Source organism: Tachypleus tridentatus, chromosome 3, assembly GCF_004210375.1.
Source record: "Tachypleus tridentatus isolate NWPU-2018 chromosome 3, ASM421037v1, whole genome shotgun sequence".
Classification (NCBI taxonomy): domain Eukaryota; kingdom Metazoa; phylum Arthropoda; class Merostomata; order Xiphosura; family Limulidae; genus Tachypleus; species Tachypleus tridentatus.
The window spans coordinates 63,733,644-63,752,530 of record NC_134827.1 but is presented as its reverse complement, the minus strand read 5'-3'; the positions used below and the strand labels follow the sequence as shown (position 1 = coordinate 63,752,530).

Sequence of the window (18,887 nt, the reverse complement as noted above, 5' to 3'; positions counted from 1 at the left end):
GATTCTGATGTGTGTGTTTGTGTTTAATTAAACAAAAAAAAAACAACAAAGTTATATAATGGGATATCTGTGCTTTGCTTACCATGATTTCAAGAGCAGTGAGTCGGCAGACTGTGCCACTGGGGAGTATTTGGAATGGAATGTGTTTCTATGTATTTACTGTTTTAGGCTGTTTCGGACATTTTAAATTACGACTTTTTGTGTTGACTGAAGTGATCTTGACATGATATAATGATAGTATGTGACGTCTAGAAGTTACCCAAGTTTGAAAATTTATTTGACACGATGAGTATGTGATATCTCGAATTTTCTGAAACATTTGGGAAAAATAGTGCAATAACGTTTAACTACTAGATGATTAATAACTAATTGGTTATTTAATCAGTGAGTCAGTTAGTGATTCTGTTATGCTATTGTTGTTTGATTACCACGTTAGCGAGTGGCCTAGTGGGTAAGTGTAAGTTGTGATCGTTAAGTCTTATTTGTGAGTTAGGCCTATGAGCTATCATGGATTGTTTAACAACCACAAAATAATTAGATGATTTGTCTTTTGTTAACTAGACTGAACTTTTTTTTTCAGAATAAAAGAACCAACAAACAACAGAAATCATAACAATGAAATATTTCTTTCATGATCTTTAAGTTTCATAAAACCTAGGTTTATATAAAAATAAAGTGCTTGAATTATCAATAATTTTATGCAAGTTTATATTAATAATAATGAAATGTAAGATAAAAAAAATAGCAGTGAAAATGGATGGTGGTTCCAAATGTTTCAGCAATATAATTTGTATAAAAAACGTTGTTTGTTTGAATTTCACTTAAACCTACTTGAGGTCTCTCTAGCTGTCCATACTTTAGAAGCGACAGAGACGCCGAAATGGTAAGTAGGTTTAGCAGCAGGATTAGAAATGCGTAAATTGCAAGTCTAGTGACCTAACTAACAAGCCATGCCGAGCTAAAAAAAACATTAAGGTTCTTAAAACTATCCCAATGATAGAATTTAAGGTCGTAAATTCACAAAATGTTGAAATAAAAATATCTAAGTTTTTACAATAAAAGAAAAAGCAAATAGTACATGAAAACCAGTTATGTATTCTGAAGGTGGTTGGCATGGGTATTAAAACTTTAATTAACATAAAGTACATAATAACACTTTGACCTTTTTATATTCAGTTTAACAAAGAGTTTGTAGATGACCGTTGCCTGACGCTCTCCTCACTAAGACGTGCTGGCAACAGTCAGTGCAATTTCTATCTATTTACCTGAAGATGACCTAAAAAGGTTAAAATGTTGGTCTGTACTTTACATTAAATAAAATTTTATTTCGCATACCAGCTGGCTTTAGAATACATTTTTGCTACAAGTGGATTTCTCGTCAACATAAAATCTGTTATAACTTGCAAAAAATAATTTATCTATCATTAATGACCAAGTACATACAATTTCGTCTTTCATAACTGAACTAAAATATAAATGCACATAATTTTTAACTTATTAATATTCGTTACAATATAAGTGCATTTTCTTCAGGTTAACATGAAATTATATAAACTGTATAATTATTCCCATAAATTTATGTTTATGTAACTAACAAAGAATTTTACCCTGTTGAACTGGATATTGTGTCCCATCAGAATTCCATACAGCCTGATAGCTGAAACAGTACCATAAATATTAGGATAATGGTTTGCTGATTGGTAATTGGAAAACGTTTTGAAATGTTAATGAAAAAACTATACATCTATCACATTATTCTGAGCAAAAACAGGATTAATTTTGTTTAGAACTAAAACGAAAACAAAGTTTCTTATTATTATAACTTGGAATATTTAAGAAAAAATATTTATATTGCAAAGAAGTATCCTTATAATTTAACAAGAGAACACCTTTTAGGATGCACTTTTTAAAGATATAAAAGGAACAGAAATATGCCAAACTTTGGACTTTACTGGACCACAGTTAATTTCATTTGGAACTAATTTTAGAAAGTTACAACAAACATCTTCTAGAGTTAGATACGGGGCGTTCGGAAAGTCACTGTGCAGTTTTGTAGTCATATGTTATTATATATCAGATTTTGATCCCAATATGGTATTAACAACTGAAGAACGTATATGGCTTGTTAAACATGTATTCCGAGGTGGTAGATACACAGATGTGTGACAGCGATTTGCTGAAAAATTCCCAGATACATCTGTTCCACATCGCAATAAATATATAAGTGCACAGTGACTTTCCGGACACCATGTACCCTCAATGTTCACGTCACTTAGTAACAGTAGAAAGGGTGATGATAAATCCTGAGACTTACTAACCACATGTCGGTACACCTTCAAAAGTCATACGGAGCTGGACAATTTGATCACTTACATGATATATTAGATTATCTCAAGTAGAAATTATATCAATTAATGTCACATAAAATATTTAAAAGTGTGAATTATTCAAGTGTCAGAAATTACTCAAATAATAGAAATATTGCTATGGTGTTCGATTGTAAGCACAACACCACATAATGTAATATCTGTGTTCATTCCAGTTTTAGCCTTTTTAACTTCAAGTTTGTTCAGCTTTGGTGGTTCGGGTGAGGCTTTTTGATTCAGGTTTGATTTACACTGCCAACAAACGTACTGTGTTGTTGTTGTTACATCAAAGTTATCTGCCCCTGTCAACAGTTTTGATCCTCTCATTAAAGGGAAAGCATGTGATTGCACTAGCCATTTATTTTTAACTAGAGGAAATACCACTAGGTGACAGCACCTGCTGCTATTAGCATTTTGTTTGCTTTTTATTGAACTGCTGGTTAAAGAGATAGCAACTTGCTTATAGCGCTCATATGTTGTTGTTATTTGAACATACAGTGGTGTGAGTAGTATTCTCTCAAGATACCATTAATTAATTAATTGATAGCCAATATTATTAAGCATACAGGTGTAAAAGTCAATGCTATACAATACAGTTATAAGATTTTTAAGTCTTCCATTTAGAAGTACAGTGGTACCTCGGTTCTCGAACAATTCGGTTTTCGAACAGCCTTCTGGAACAAGAACCGAGGTACCACTGTACCAAAATAACTGTAACAAAATAAAGTGATATCAGTTCTGGATCAGAATGTTTTAACTGTAACAAAATAAAGTGCTATCAGTTCTGGATCAGAATGTTTTAACTGTAACAAAATAAAGTGCTATCAGTTCTGGATGAGAATGTTTTAACTGTAACAAAATAAAGTAATATCAGTTCTGGATCAGAATGTTTTAACTGTAACAAAATAAAGTGATAACAACGTGCCATTATAAAAGATACTTGTTAGTAGTAATGTATTTAAAGGTAGTGCTAACCATTTAAATTCTAGGGAATGGTATTCTTCCACAAATCCACTTTAACTACACAGCAGTTGTATAGATAATCTAAAGTTTTTTTGTAAAACAAAGTATTTTCAAGCCAATGACTGCAAAATTTAACAAGAGTTTATTAGTTTGAAATATATAAGTTTCTAATTTGTGGTTGCTATGTGTATATTTAGGCAGTTGATTAAATATCACATTAAATATTTTAGTCAAATTTTTACAGCATTGATTTTCAGATATAAATAAACCATATGTCAGAATCTAAATAGGTATACAATACAAAGTCGAAATTTTCTGACAGCCGATAACTTAAAATTACTTTTTATTGGGATCGTACTTTAAGATAAACTTTTTCACTTTACAGAAGACAAGGATAGTAATGCAGGTTACTTTTGTTTGGTGCTCAAAATTGAAAAACATGGCCAAGACATATTATTTTTATCTGACAAGCACTCTTGACAAGGTATCTATTACAATATTAATAAAGAACCAAATCTAGCATCCTTGTTATAAGAAGAAGGACATTCTTAAAACTGTGTATGTCATTAGATGAAGAACAAAATGCTAAGCCTAACTTTTGACATTGCACCTGTCAGCAGATTAATAATGGAATAAGTCTTGGCATGGTACTTACTACCATATTAATGATAAGAAATTAGGGTCAACATTTGATATTGTGCTTGCTTTAAGAGTAAGAGAATAAGATTATTCATTACTGACCTTATTTCACTAAGTAATCAACAAAATGTTAAGCCTAATACATAATAAAGTGCTTTATGTTATTGGATTGGTACTTTATGTTGGAATTTTCTTCCTGGATAAAACTCAAAGTAGAGTGTTTGTTATATAAATGTTGAGCAAAGCTAATGAATGGCTATCTATCTGTGCTAATTTTTCTTAATTCAGAAGTAACAGACTAAATGGAAGGGATGTAGTCAACACCACCCACCAACAACTCGTGGACTATTCTAATCAAATAGTTGGAATGATTTTCATATTATAATTCCTCTCCTCCTTAAGGCTGAGAGGGTGAGCATATTTAGTAATGAGACTTGAATTCACAACCTACACATTGAAAGTTCCTTGGCCTAGCCACCAGACTATGCCGGACCCAAATCAGTGTGAAATATCATACAAGTTAAAATGTGTCAGATGTATATAATATAATCCTGATTAATCAGAAATTCTACCAAGATATTTTACAAATTTTATTTTTTTATGTAATATTCTACCTGCAGTTGGAAACAACAAAGTTATTTGTATGGTATTCCTTCTCCCAGTCTGGGTTGCTTACAGGTGGATTTGTACAACCACCATTCCTCATTTGCTGTTGTCCATGAAGTATATTCTGTGACATTGTCATTCCTGGATTATTTGGTATCAGTACCTAGAAACAAACAAAAAGTGTATTCAAGTTGCATCAAGAGGTTAATACACCAAAAGTTTTGAGTATTGTATACAATCACATATTACAAAATAAATAGTTTAGAGACTCATTATTTTATGAGACAGTTAAACTTATCAGTCAATCTATAAGATTATCTTACTTCTATTTACCATAAAAAAGCAGATACTAAAATAAAAATAATATCAAATAATTTTCATCATTTGTGTAAGACAATGGCTGTTGGGTTATTTTTATGTTGTTGTTGTTTTGAATTAAGCCCAAAGCTACACAATGGGCTATCTGTGCTCTGCTCCCCCACAGGTATCAAACAGGTTTTTAGCGTTGTAAGTTTGCAGATATATCGCTGAGCCACTAAGGGGCCCATTTTTTATGTATGTATAACTTCATGTTTTCTATTTTTTCCCATTTTATTATTTTTATTATTCATCTGCATCAATGATACCAAATAAATTTATTTTAAAATGTCTTTAAAAGTATTTTAGGGTATGGTCACTGATTGACTTGTAGCATAGTTGACATAAAAAAAACTGTGAAATAAAAAGACACTCTAAGGCATAAATCACCAGATTGTACAATATTATACCTTAACATACCAACAAGGGGGTACAGGAAAAACTTAGAACATTTAAGAAAATTTATTATTACATTTATATTACATAAATAATTCATATTAACGTTTATAATTAAAATACATTTTTATTTTGGGTGTGTTAAACAATTTTATGTAAAAAAAAGGCATATTTGAAACCAATTAATACTTTGTTCTAATTCTTGCATATTTAGGAAACATCACACTTACTGATGAATAGGAAGATTGTGCTGAACTGACAGGTTGTGAGGGAGAAGACATCTGTGACATAGCTGGTAGGTTACCCATTGAGAGCATTTGCTGTTGCTGCATGGGTCCTCCAATCTGTTGGTGCAACATTTGAGGTGGCCCTTGTGGTGTTTGTACCATTTGAATCTGTTGTTGATGGATCCCTCTATTACCGTTCATGGGAGGTGTCTGTTTAGATAGATCAGCATACACTTATGAAACACTACATCAACAAATCAGACAATCTGAGGTGTATTATTTTGATAAAAAACACAAGAAAGTTTCTGTTCACCTTACAGCTAAAAATATTAGTGTTCAAACATAACTGATTGAAACAATAAGTAGAAAAAGTTTCCAAATTTACATTTTAAAGTTCTAAATGAACTTTATAACTGTTACACTTGTAGTATTTAGACGAGTTGAACTTGCAACATAATTTGTAAATTACTTAAGGAAAAGACACCAAAAGATACAGTTTACTCTTGAGTTTTACAAGTAATTCGTAAATTTCTGTTGTGATGTTGTTCTTTCATTGGAGGGTTTTTGCAAAAAGTACCTAAAAACCTAACCACCAAAGTAACCTGTACTTTTGGAAATAATGCTAACTGCACTTTACTAATGTAAAAATAAACTTACTCATGTCAATTCATGGCCAAAATAATTGACTGGTTCACTCCACTGGCTAGAAACAATTCTCTACCTTTCCAACTAACTTTGCTGACTCTTTAATTTATAATCTACTTTCAAGTATACTAGAAAATGTGACATTAGATCTTTATGTGCTATGTGCTCTTTTAATCATTTTAAAATTTTCTGTATCCAATATTAATATAAACTTCTAGGTTAAAACACAACATAAAAACTTGTTCCTTCCCTGAACCCCATTGCACCAAACAACCGTGGGGGCATTATAATGTGACAGTCTATCCCACTATTCATTGGTAAAAGAGTAGCCCAAGAGTTGGCAGTGGGTGGTGATGACTAGCTGCCTTCCCTCTAGTCTTACACTGCTAAATTAGGGACAGCTAGCCCTTGAGTAGCTTTGCGCAAAATTCAAAAACAAACAAATCTTTCCTGGATTGTTGAGTTGTTTGAACAGTCTTATTACACAAAGAAAACAATAGTATGTTAAAATTCCATGAATAAAGATTAAGTAAATCTTAATAAATGCTATGTTGAAAAGTCGTCTGCTAGATAGATAGGTGACACAACTACACGTATCTCATTGGCGTTTTCATCATGGAGCCATCTTATTTCTCAGGCTATTGGAACTGGTGCCTAAAATGTTCACCAGGAATGAATGATGTAAAAAACAAAAAACCTCACTAAAGCGAGAAAACAAGAGTATGAATACAAAATATGAATCGAGATTATTCAAGGCACCTTAAACATGAAATTAATGAATACAGTGTTTCTAAATAGCTTATTTTTTAATCATTTGGGTTTGTAGTTAGTGAAAGCAGATTAATAATTGTTTATAATATATTAAATACTGTTAAAGTTAAAAGATGGTTAATGCTAGTGAGGATAAATCAGCTTAGCATGGAGTAGTTACAGTTATCTTATTAGACCCATTTTATTACACACTGTTCTGTGTATGAAAATGTGTATGCACGATAAAAAGTAGTTCCCGAGGTGTTTTAGATTAATTGGCGTAATAAACATTCCCACAAAAACACAGACGAAACGAAAAGTGGGGCCTAATAGGCCCCAGAGCAACTTGAAAGGTTATTAATATTAGGCTAATAATTTTGTATTTAAATGAAATTGCCATTTAAATCCATTAATGAATGGATTAACGAGATTCCCACTGTCCCTATCTACTATCTAGCGAAACCACAGCCAGGGGAACGGGCTTGGAGAAATCAGGACTAGAAACGTCTTTTCGTAGGAGTGTTAAATTAGTCATGCTGAGAAAGCTAACTCATCAAAAGTTTTAGCAGGGTAATCCGTAATAACTATTTGGTATTAAATACAAACTAGCAAAGTATCAATCAGCAAGTAACGCTGTTTATGCTACATTCACTTGTTTAAATAATACATTTACAGCAAAGTAAACAAATATTTAGACTACTCAACTGTTAATGGTTAAAATAATATATAGATATTTGCTATTTGAAGAAATTTGTACAAATACATTGTTTATTTTTATATCAATAATAATTTGTGACGTATTTAAATTAATGTATCATATAACTTGCTTATTTTCCTTGCAATTACACTATAATTTTTAAACGTAAAATACTATAGATTTGAATCAAGTTTAAACTTTAATGTTATATTTAACGAGATCCAGAGTAGGTCCTACGTAGTAGTTATAAATATGCAAGGTAAGCAAAATGTAGGTACCAGGTCACAGGTTAACATGATAAATTAGGTTAAAACCTTAAATTAGCAATAGGAACATGACAATGGTGATGTGTGTTGCGTACTGAACTTAATATGTTCTTCTTGAAAAACAGAGTTAAGCCTAAACAACCCTGAATTGCAGGGCTTTGAAATATGGTTGGTAAATAAGAAATGATTTGATATTTAAGCTAATAAATCATTTCATCATGAATAAGATAACTAAAAACAGATCTTTTTAAAAGAACTGAAGTTTTATTTTAAATGCACTGAATGATTTAATGATCAGTGACTAAACTAATTTACGTATACCTTAAATTTCAATAGATCTTTTTTATTATAATAAATGATTAGTGAATGAACTAATTTACATATAGGTTAAATTTTAATAAACAACTCATTTTAATCAAAGATATATTGCAGTCATAAGTGATTTAGATGCTGTGTTAAGTGTTCATTTGCTTGAATGGAAAATTTAGAAATAAACTAACTGACATGTTCTTCCAAAAGAGCTTAACTGCTTATCATTTTGAAATGTTCATTCTCTGTATGGGATGAGTCACTTTTACCCAAACTAACTTTCTCTTTTTCTTAATATACTGGAAGCTGTGTTTATGGACAAATAGCCTTATAATTGAAATTCTTTGTGAAAGAATATATTTAAATGAAACTGATACAACTAGTTGGGTCAAAGGGGATTATATTCAGTCACGGAGAAATTTTATTAATAATAAAAGACCAGAATAAACATAAGTATCCGACTATCAGAATTTTGACTTCTTACCTTTTGTTTCAGTTACATGGGAGAACAAACATTCAGCTAATACAAATGTTGCAGATGAAACAGCATCAACAGCTAATAAAATTATTTGAGAAACACTAAAATTTAATCAAAATTAGAAGGCCACAAAATAGTTCTTTAGCTTTGCCCAAACATAACAAAACAGGGTATGTGTAAAATAGATCAACATTGTTAGTAAAGGACTGTTTTCATACACTGAGATAAAGTGTTACAACTGTTTAATAAGAGTTTTTTCAGCTTACCATTGTCCATACCTGACTGGGAAACACTGGTGGCTGTGGCTGAGTCATGGCCACAGAAGCAGATGAACCTTCTATAAGTGATGTCAGTAGGGGTGATTTCTTCTGCAACTTGGACAATGACTGTGTATTTGATGGTGCATTGGACAATGTAGCTGATGACATGTGAGTTGTAGAAGTTATGGAGTTTCCACCCACGTTGTCTGACTGATCAGTAGCAGCCTTAGTAGATGCGAAGAAAAAGGTTTATTTAGAAGTTGATAAAGTGGTTTCCTATATTTAACATAACAGTACAAGAAGTCCAAGGTACAGAATGTTTAAACTTGGTTATTGTTTGCACCTTAAGGATATTATAAAGATTGATTAAATAGAGGTTTCACCAAAACTCCTGACACTCCACTAAGCCATCTTTTAGAATTAACTGACAGATTGGTATTTCTTTTATCTGTTTCCATTTTTTAACAAGATGTTCAGTTTTCTATGTAGGCTTTTGACTAATGGTTATCTTTTATAGCTTCATAACATATGAACAAGAACAAAATCTGGTTTCCTACCAGCATCAACACTTGGAAGTTGTTATAGGTTAGGATTTGTTTCTAATAGTTTATTTCAAAAACACAGTTTTCGTACCTTACATCTAAGAGTCCACCAAGGCATTAAAAAAACAAAATTTATCCCTGGCCATTTGAATATTTATGTTATCTCCCACAAATACAAAAAAAATGATGGATCAATAATATAAATTCATTTAAAAATTTTGAACACCACAAACTCAATTTTTTCGAGAAATAAAAATTTCAGAAATGTGAATCTTGCTTGATATGACAACTCATCCATCCCACTGTTGATGTAAATCAAAAACCAAAGGTCTCTAAGACTGAGCCCTGAAATGACCTCACTTGTGACACTCATTCAGTTTCACCAAACAACCTTCTGCTTTCTTTCCTCCAGTTATTTTTTTATCCATACAACAGCTTATCCCCACAATAAGAGAAATATAACAACAAACTCTTTATGTTACCTCCTTATCAAATGCTTTCCGAAAATCCAGAAATCCAAACTCTTCCCTCATAATATTTTCAGAAATGTCAAGTAATTAGTGATGCAAGATTTTCCTCCAATGAAGCTATGTTGACTATCCAATAAAAACCTAAGCTTTGTTAAATGACTTTGCCAAGTATCTTTAATTGGACTTTCCAAAACTTGTCCCACAATTTATGTAAGACTAATAGGCCTATAATCCCTAGGTCACCTTCTGTTACCTCCCTTGAAGATAACAATGACATGAACTAGTTTTCAGTCTGTCAGAACTTGTCCACTATTCAAGGACTTACAAAATATTGTGGCATAGCTGACATATCCAATCCTTAACCTTCTTTAAAATAATTTAAAGATTTTTTGAAAAATAACTTTGAAAATCATTGTTTATTAGTTTTTTACCACCACTGGTGCAAGTCTAATAGTAATATTACTTAAAATTATCTCAGCATTTTCGTCAGCTCCCTTAAAAAACAACAACAACGTTAACTAGCCTCTAATCCTTTAACACTAGGTTGGGCCTGGTATGGCCTCTTGGTTAAGGCACTTGATTTGTAAGCCAAGAATAGTGGATTTGAATTCTGCCCTGAAACGTTTTTTTCAGGTATGCATGATACTATGCAAATAAAGTTACACACATAGGTTTAAAGAAACGTAAAATCAATCAAAAAAGAAAAACAACAATCACTCCCTCAACCTCATGTCTTTTATAGTGATTGTATGTTTATAGGCCCCCGCTGGTACATCATTAAGTCTATGGACCCACAACACAAAAATCAGGGGGTTTATTCCCATCAGTGAACTCAGCAGATAGCCCGATGTGACTTTGCTATAAGAAAACACACACACACACATTTGTAAAAGTTCGAGCTATTTATTTTTTGAAAGTCTTAAGGGCATATGGTTGGATATGAATTTACGGACAGACATCTAAGTTATTTCCTTTACACAAGGGAAGACGCATCTGTCCAACACTTTACATGTTTCCTTACTTTGACGGTAGGGTCTTCTGGTTAAAACACTCGACTTGCAATCTGAGGGTCACGGGTTTGAAACCCGTCCCCAAATATGCTCATCCTTTCTGCAGTGAGGGAATTATAATGCTATGGTCAATCTCACATTTTGTTGCTAAAATAGTAGCCCAAGAGTTGGTGGTCTTGAATAACTGCCTTGTCTGTCAGTGGTAAAATATGAAAGAAAAGAACAGACAGCCTTCAAGTAAATTTTTGTCAAATTCAGAATAAAACAAAACTGAATAAATTGACACCTGCACACTTCTTAAGGATATACACAAAACATTAGCAACAAGCTCACATATCCAGTTAATAACCTTCTTCTAAACCACTAGGAAAATACACTACATATCCAAAAGTATGTTAACAACTGACCATCACTCCCACATGTGCTTGTTGAACATTTCATTCCAAAACCATGGGCATTAATATGAAGTTGGCCCTCTCTTTGTTGCTATAAGAGCCTCCACTCTTCTGGGAAGGCTTTTCACTATATTTTGGAACATTGTTGCAAGGAGTCACTCCTATTCAGCCACAAGAGCATTAGTGAGGTCAGGCAAGAAGACTTGGCTTGCAGACAGCTTTTCAGTTCGTCACAAATGTGTTTGATGGTGTTGAGATCAGGGCTCTGTGCAGACCAGTCAAGTTCTTCCACACCTACCTCGGCAAACCATGTCATTATGGACCTCGCTTTGTGCATGATGGCATTGTCATGCTAAAACAAAAAAAGGGCCTTCCTCAAACTGTTGCCACAAAGTTGGAAGCACACAATTCTCTAGAATGTCATGGTATGTTGCAGCATTAAGATTTCCCTTCACTGGAACTAAAGAGCCTAGCCTAGACCATGAGAAACAGCCCCAGACCATTATTCCTCCTCTACAAAACTTTACAGTTTACACTATGCATTCAGGCAGGTAGCATTCTCCTGGCATCTGCCAAACCCAGATTCGTCAGTCAGACTGCCAGATAGTGAAGCGTGATTCATCACTCCAGAGAACGAGTTTCCACTGCTCCAGAGTCCAATGGCAGTGTGCTTTACACCACTCCAGCTAATGCTTGGCATTGCACATGGTAATCTTAGGCTTATGTGCAGCTGCTCGGCCATGGAAACCCATTTCATGAAGCTCCTGATGAACAGTTCTTGTGCTGACATGGCTTCCAGAGGCAGTTTGGAACTCAGTAGTGAGTGTTGCAATTGTGGACGGACAATTTTTTACGTGCTACGCGCTTCAGCACTCAGCGGTTCCGTTCTGTGAGCTTGCATGGCCTACCGCTTCGTGTCTGAGCTGTTGTCGCTCTATGACGTTTCCACTTCACAATAACAGTACTTACATTGACCGGAGCAGCTCTAGCAGGGCAGAAATTTGACGAACTGACTTGTTGGAAAGATGGCATTCTATGTGCCACGTTGAAATTCACCTCAGTACGACCCATTCTACTGCAAATGTTTGTCTATAGAGACTGCATGGCTGTATGCTTGATTTTATGCACCTGTTAGCAGTGGGTGTGGCTGAAATAGCTGAACCCACTAATTAGAAGGGGTATCCACATATATTTTGCCATGTGGTGCATTATGTAGACCAAGAGACGTCTGGTAATCTGTTTTCACGTGTTTAATTGAAGTGCCATCATGATAAATTCTTCATCGAAAATCCCGTCAACGTATGTATTATTTTGGTGTGTGAGCAACATGTCAACCAGGTTCTTCAATAATAACAAAAATCCCTATTTTAGATTCCTGAAAATATTTCTTGTTAATATTTGATCTGATCTAATATTACGGAAGTAATCGTAAAATAACCAGGAAGTAACGAGAAGAAAAAAATCCGGAAGTAATTAATGTGTTTTGATGAGTTATTATAAATAGAATAATGATTTATGGGCAGCTAGTTTGCAGCGGAATTCTCCTTACCTTAGATACAAGACTGGCTCGATAAGCAGCCAAGGCCTTTAGGTAGTCCTTTTTAGCTGCTTCAGTTTTCTTTTTATACACCTGCGACAAACAAAACATTTAGTTTATCGTTTTGATCGCACCCTAAATAACAACAAAGTGGTGGCAAATGATATAAAACAATAAATAATGAGCATAGTTCGAGAATAAGCTTACGTTTTTCCCTGTGTACGAGGATACAAAGCATCGATCTTCTGGTATTCATTCAACATGAAAATTCTGAGTTGAAGCCCCGGTTAGTATAAAAATTTAAAATATCTTAAGTTATTTATTTCATATAACTGTTAAATACTTCAGAACGTCTTTATTAAATTGACAAAAATTTAAAATTTCATTAGAGCTCAAAATATCTTAACTACAACCGTTAATTTAAAATAAACTAAGATACTTCGACTGTAATAAGGGTTCGATTTTATCGTTTAAGACATTAAAGCCACGAGACCATGGTAACTGAGTTTAGTTGCTGTTTTTCAACACGAATCATTTTACGGTCAATTAATTTCTTTTATTGAAAACAACTATGTAACGACGAAATGTACTAAAAGCTAATTCACGCTTGGAGGATCATACTCCAGAAATGCCACGTCAGAGACCTCCAATGTTTTTAGTCACTGTCCTGTAAACTATAAAAAAAACAAACAGGAAATGCTAAATAATGCCAACGTTTTGTGTCTTTGATGAAACTCATTCTGTAAATGAAGAATGCCAAACGTGTATACTAAAAACAATCGATTTAAAATCGTGTCTGTTTTTGTTGTTTCTTTTGCATTCAGCAAACGTGGAAATTGAATTGTCTTGTATATATTAAAACGGTCGCTTCTGTTCTATTGTATACGAATCGAGTTACATTCTTGTTATGCAAGACGAGTAGATACATGCACTTAGGTGACGTAACAAGACGATGTTGATGGTGGGGCTTTTGTTAAGATGTTGCACATTGACTTGTAATCCGAGGATCACGGGTTTGAATCTCGGTAGCACCAAACATGTCAACATTAATTTTATTTTTCAATGCCTTGACAAATGAAACACTGACTGTCATTTTTCTGATTTTAGTTTTAAGTTTACGATGAACTCGTATTTTAGTAAGTAGTTATGGACTTACGTTCTTATGGTCCGCTTCTAGTCCGTCCCACATTGAAGCTACGATTTTCGAAACTTCTCCAAAACTTGCATTTGGATTCTGACCTTTGATTGCCGCTTGGGTGTCTCGAAAGAACAGAGCATATGCTGACACAGGCCTATAATGATCATAGGATCATTTTGAAAAATCATCGTCTGCTAGCTTACGAATTATCTAAAGTATCTTCCAAATTTCAAAAATCTTTTTAACTTTCCGAAATTCTGTATCATTCATTTTTAACACGTTAATTAATGTGTTATCATCAGTCTAAGGTTATCACATCGGGGTGGGAGAGAAACGTCATACCTACCACCCAATTCTGTTTTGTTTTTGCTTTTTATCATCTGGAAAAATGCGGCTGGCTATAAACGTTAAGCCTACTTGGTATGGAATAAAACTTGGTTAAAACACAAAGCGTTAGTGCAATAAGAATAAACATGGATCGCCTGTGATTTAGTCTTAAGAAGTTAATTAATTAATGTATATCATGATTTTTACTCTTCCTTAACATGTTGACTGCCAAGTATTTCAGCTGCTACAATATAACTCTAATGCTTTTTCATTTTGTAACGTTTTTCGTGACGCCATTTTGGATCGAAAGTGAAACAATTTGTAAGTAGGTGAAATGCATGTATGGTGCTGACATCTAGCGTTGAAGTTAGGTATTATTGAGAACGAATTAACTCGTCCGTGGCACTGAACAGGTTAAATATCTTTCTCCACTTTGATATTGCCGAAATCCGCACCATCTGCTTCCACCGAGCCATGGCCCCGGCATGGCCAAGCGTGTTAAGGCGTGCGACTCGTAATACGAGGGTCGCGGGTTCGCATCCCCCATCGCGCCAAATATGCTTGCCCTTTCAGCCGTGGGGCGTTATAATGTGACGGCCAATCCCACTATTCGTTGGTAAAAGAGTAGCCCAAGAGTTGGCGGTGGGTGGTGATGACTAGCTGTCTTCCCTCTAATCTTACACTGCTAAATTAGGGACGGCTAGAACAGATAGCCCTCGAGTAGCTTTGTGCGAAATTCAAAAACAAACAAAAAAACAATCCACCGAGCCCGGCATGGTCAGGTGGTTAAGGCACTCGACTCCTAACCCGAGGGTCGCGGGTTAGAATCCCCGTCATACCAAACATGTTCGCCCTTTCAGCCGTAGGGGCATTATAATGTGACGGTCAATCCCACTATTCGTTGGTAAAAGAGTATCACAAGAGTTGGCAGTGGGTGGTGATAACTAGTTGCCTTCTCTCTAGCCTTACAATGCTGAATTAGGGGCGGCTAGCGCAGATTGCCCTCGTGTAGCTTTGCGCGAAATTCAAAACAAACCAAACCGCCTCCACCGAGAAAGCGCTTATGAACCGGTGCTGAACACTTTGTTTAAATAGTTGTAGTTCACCAGTTGTATCTTGAGCAGTAAGTGTTCGTTGGAGAGCAATCCCGGATTAAGACATGGACTTACCGGACTGAAGCCCAGGGCCTTCCACTATGACTATAATTGTATTGCACGTAGAGGTTCTGTCTCAAGTGGGTCTTTATTAGGTAAAGGGTGTAGGGCCAATAAAACTCTTAATCCTTGCTGGGGGTTAACCTGCGATGGACTGTCTTGTTTAAAGACGCATCAAATTCTTGCGAGCAAACTTCGAACTCACAATCATCCGTTTACGAGTCCAAGGTTCGGGTCGTGACGTGACGCGCTTAAAAATTGACAATCTTATCTATGTGGTTCAAAGAGTTGGACAATGCCCTCGTGGCGACGGATACGGCTGATTGGCTACCCTTATTTTGGACAGTAGTTCAAAACTAAGGCCGACTCTACTTTAACGCTAAAGATTTCTGACCATTTAGCCCATGAATCCCATAAGATTTCACTTCGGTTAAAAACCTCAATTTCCCCTGAGCTGTGGGCAAATCTGTTCTGATTGTATACCAGACAGCAAGGACCTGATATAAACATATGAGTGCCCAGTTACCCCTAAGTAATATATTTCCATTTGTCTCATATCAAACACGTTAAAAAAACAACCTTCGTTCTGACGAATTTCAAAGTTATCTATAATTTTATTATCTATCAGCCTCCTATTGGAAAAGCGGTATTTGGAACTTTGGAAACCGGGTTTCGATACCCGTGGAGGTTAAAGCGCAGAGAGCTTTTTCTGTAGCTTTGTGTTTAACTACAAACCAACCAGTGTGTGTTTGTGTGTTTTCTTATAGCAAAACCACATCGGGCTATCTGCTGAACCCACCGAGGGGAATCAAACCCCTGATTTTAGCGTTGTAAATCCGTAGACTTACCGCTGTATTAACGGGGGGAAACCCAACAAACTACTCAATGTTATCTATTATGAAATTGAACAATTTAAAGTTACGACCTCTATTTTCTATTATTATTATTACTTTCACTGAACAAACAACGCGTGACACAAATTGAGAATAAAGTGTTTGTCGTATATGAAGTATTAAAAAGACAACTTTTTATTCCAGTGATTCATGGTTCGTGTCCCGTTCTACAAAAACTCATGCAAGAGTAACGATTAAAATTTCCAAAAAAATCATATTATGCAATTGTCATAAAATCGTAAAGAACATAAAAAAGACAATTTGATTGTGGATCCTAATTACTCGTATTACCAAACAATAAATTAATACCATCATCGTTAACATTTATGCAACATAAACCTATTTAACTTATTACAATAACCTAAAAATTGACGATCATGTGTTGCTGACTGTCTTCCCTCAAGTCTATCACTTTAAAACTAGGGCTAGTTATGTACAACCCTGTGTGAAAATTTGAAATAAACAAAACCAATACTTCAGTAAGTGTTCGCCAATCTTATTTATGATAAAATTGAAATTTTTTTGTTTGCTTTCGAGAAAAGCCACAATGAGGTACCTGCTGTGTTCACCGTGGGGAATCGAAGCCTCATCGTTATAAGTCCGTAAACTTACTGCTGTCCCACAGGGACACCGCTTCGATGCTTGTGGTGGGCGCAACTCAGATAGTCCATTGTGTGGCTGTGTACTCAACAACAAATAAATAAAAACGGAAGTTTTAAGTGAAAATTAAATTAATTATCCCCATGAAGGAAATAAAAAGTGCATGTTTGGAAAGTATATCTCATTAACTTCTTGGCGTTCGTGATTTTCTAGCAAATTAAAAACAGGGTTAGCACTCTTATTTCCTTGTTTCAAAGTCACAAATGTATTTGAAAAGATACCTACGCAAGACAAAGTCAGTGTGTGATTTTTAATATAATTTTTTCCCTACATAATTATCTAGTGTAAGCAAAATATCTTGTAAATAAAGCCACTACGAAGTATTCTTAGCAAAACTATGCAATAGGTTATCTGTATTTTGTTCACAGTGGGGGGATCGTACCGCGGATTTCAGCGTTGTGAGTTTGTACTTCAGTAGTTAACCCACCAGCAGACTATACGTGACTAACCAGTACTCTTGATACTTCATGTGTTTAGACACTTGACACTTAATTACTTACGTAACATTCATTGACCCACAAAATACCGTACTGGTGCGTACAGCAGTATCTCAAAATATTTCCCCTAATGCCTCAAACAAAGAACAGTTTTTCTCAACCTCTATTACTCTCTCTAAGCGTATGAACACGCTCGTGCTTGTATCATTTAGCTAGAGGCAGAGAATTTTGTTGGTTTTTTTTTAATTTCGCGCAAAGCTACTCGAGGTCTATCTGCGTTAGCCGCCCCTAATTCAGCATTGTAAGACTAGAGAGAAGGCAACTAGTTATCACCACCCACTGCCAACTCTTGTGATACTCTTTTACCAAGGAATAGTGGGATTGACCGTCACATTATAATGCCCCTACGGCTGAAAGGGCGAACATGTTTGGTATGACGGGGATTCTAACCCGCGACCCTCGGGTTAGGAGTCGAGTGCCTTAACCACCTGACCATGCCGGGGCCCACAGGGAATTGATACTGATTTTGTATCCCAAGATTGATATTCGGTTGTCTAGATAAAATGTACAGAAACGATGTGATATGATTTTGTGACATACAATGATTAAGAAATACGTACTACAGCAGTAAGTAGTTTTAGTCCTATAAAGTTTATTTATTTCCTTATAAAATGAAAGCACATCATGTTATTTATCCACACTTAATAAAATTATTTTTCCTCCACCTGTTTCATGCGGATATTTTTAACGCAAGAACTATTTGCACTAACTGTTTCTACTTTTGAACTGATTGCCTAGAGGAGTGTTTGTGTTTTTCTTAAAGCAAAGCCACATCGGGCTATCTGCTCAGCCCACCGAGGGGAATCGAACCCCTGTTGTAAATCCGGAGATATACTGCTGTACTAGTGGGGGACTTGCCTAGAGGAAAGGCAGCGTTATCCATCGTCAATTCGAAGGCAACTGTAATTGAATAGCAGGACCTGACTGTCACTCTTATAACACCCACACGGCCTCTGAGTGTTGGAGAGAGATTCTGCGGAAACGAAAGCCAAACCACAGATCCTCAGATTCAGAGTTCAGCAAGTTTAAGAGAAGATTATTCACAGAATAATTCGACGAATAATTTGATCCAGAAATATAATGCAAAATAAATAACCAAAAATACATTCGAAGAGAATGCGCAGATCTATTTATGAATCTCTCCAGTTTTGAGATTAAAAACGTAGTCTTGTCAAGTCTTCAACAAACACCTTACGAAAGTGTAGATAAAATTGAACATTTGAAAAGAAAGTAATTATTTAACTTTCAAAATTATTAACCAACCAACACAAAAAAATAACAATAAGTGTAACACAAAGTTTCGAA

General features: G+C 34.9%; 1 protein-coding gene and 1 long non-coding RNA gene across 6 annotated transcripts in view; one reads left to right on the top strand and one right to left on the bottom strand.

Moving 5' to 3' along the window:
• Positions 1–18,887, bottom strand: part of LOC143246984 (thymocyte selection-associated high mobility group box protein TOX-like) — a 230,149-nt gene that overhangs the window by 2,881 nt on the left and 208,381 nt on the right. For both annotated transcript variants that reach the window (XM_076494264.1, XM_076494265.1), the window contains exons 7-12: positions 14,070–14,205; positions 12,926–13,006; positions 8,966–9,184; positions 5,558–5,764; positions 4,583–4,737; positions 1,608–1,657 (exon numbers count right to left, since the gene is read on the bottom strand). In XM_076494264.1, the coding sequence (XP_076350379.1) occupies positions 1,608–1,657; positions 4,583–4,737; positions 5,558–5,764; positions 8,966–9,184; positions 12,926–13,006; positions 14,070–14,205 (848 nt within the window). The remainder of the gene's footprint in view (positions 1–1,607; positions 1,658–4,582; positions 4,738–5,557; positions 5,765–8,965; positions 9,185–12,925; positions 13,007–14,069; positions 14,206–18,887) is intronic.
• LOC143246986 (uncharacterized) lies at positions 431–9,772 on the top strand. Of its 4 annotated transcripts, none has more exons than XR_013026296.1 (3): positions 431–451; positions 5,542–5,622; positions 8,961–9,772. It is a non-coding gene; the product is annotated as an uncharacterized LOC143246986 (long non-coding RNA). The 4 variants fall into 4 exon arrangements; XR_013026293.1 differs by lacking the exon at positions 431–451 and adding an exon at positions 774–883; XR_013026297.1 differs by lacking the exon at positions 431–451 and adding an exon at positions 2,848–2,868.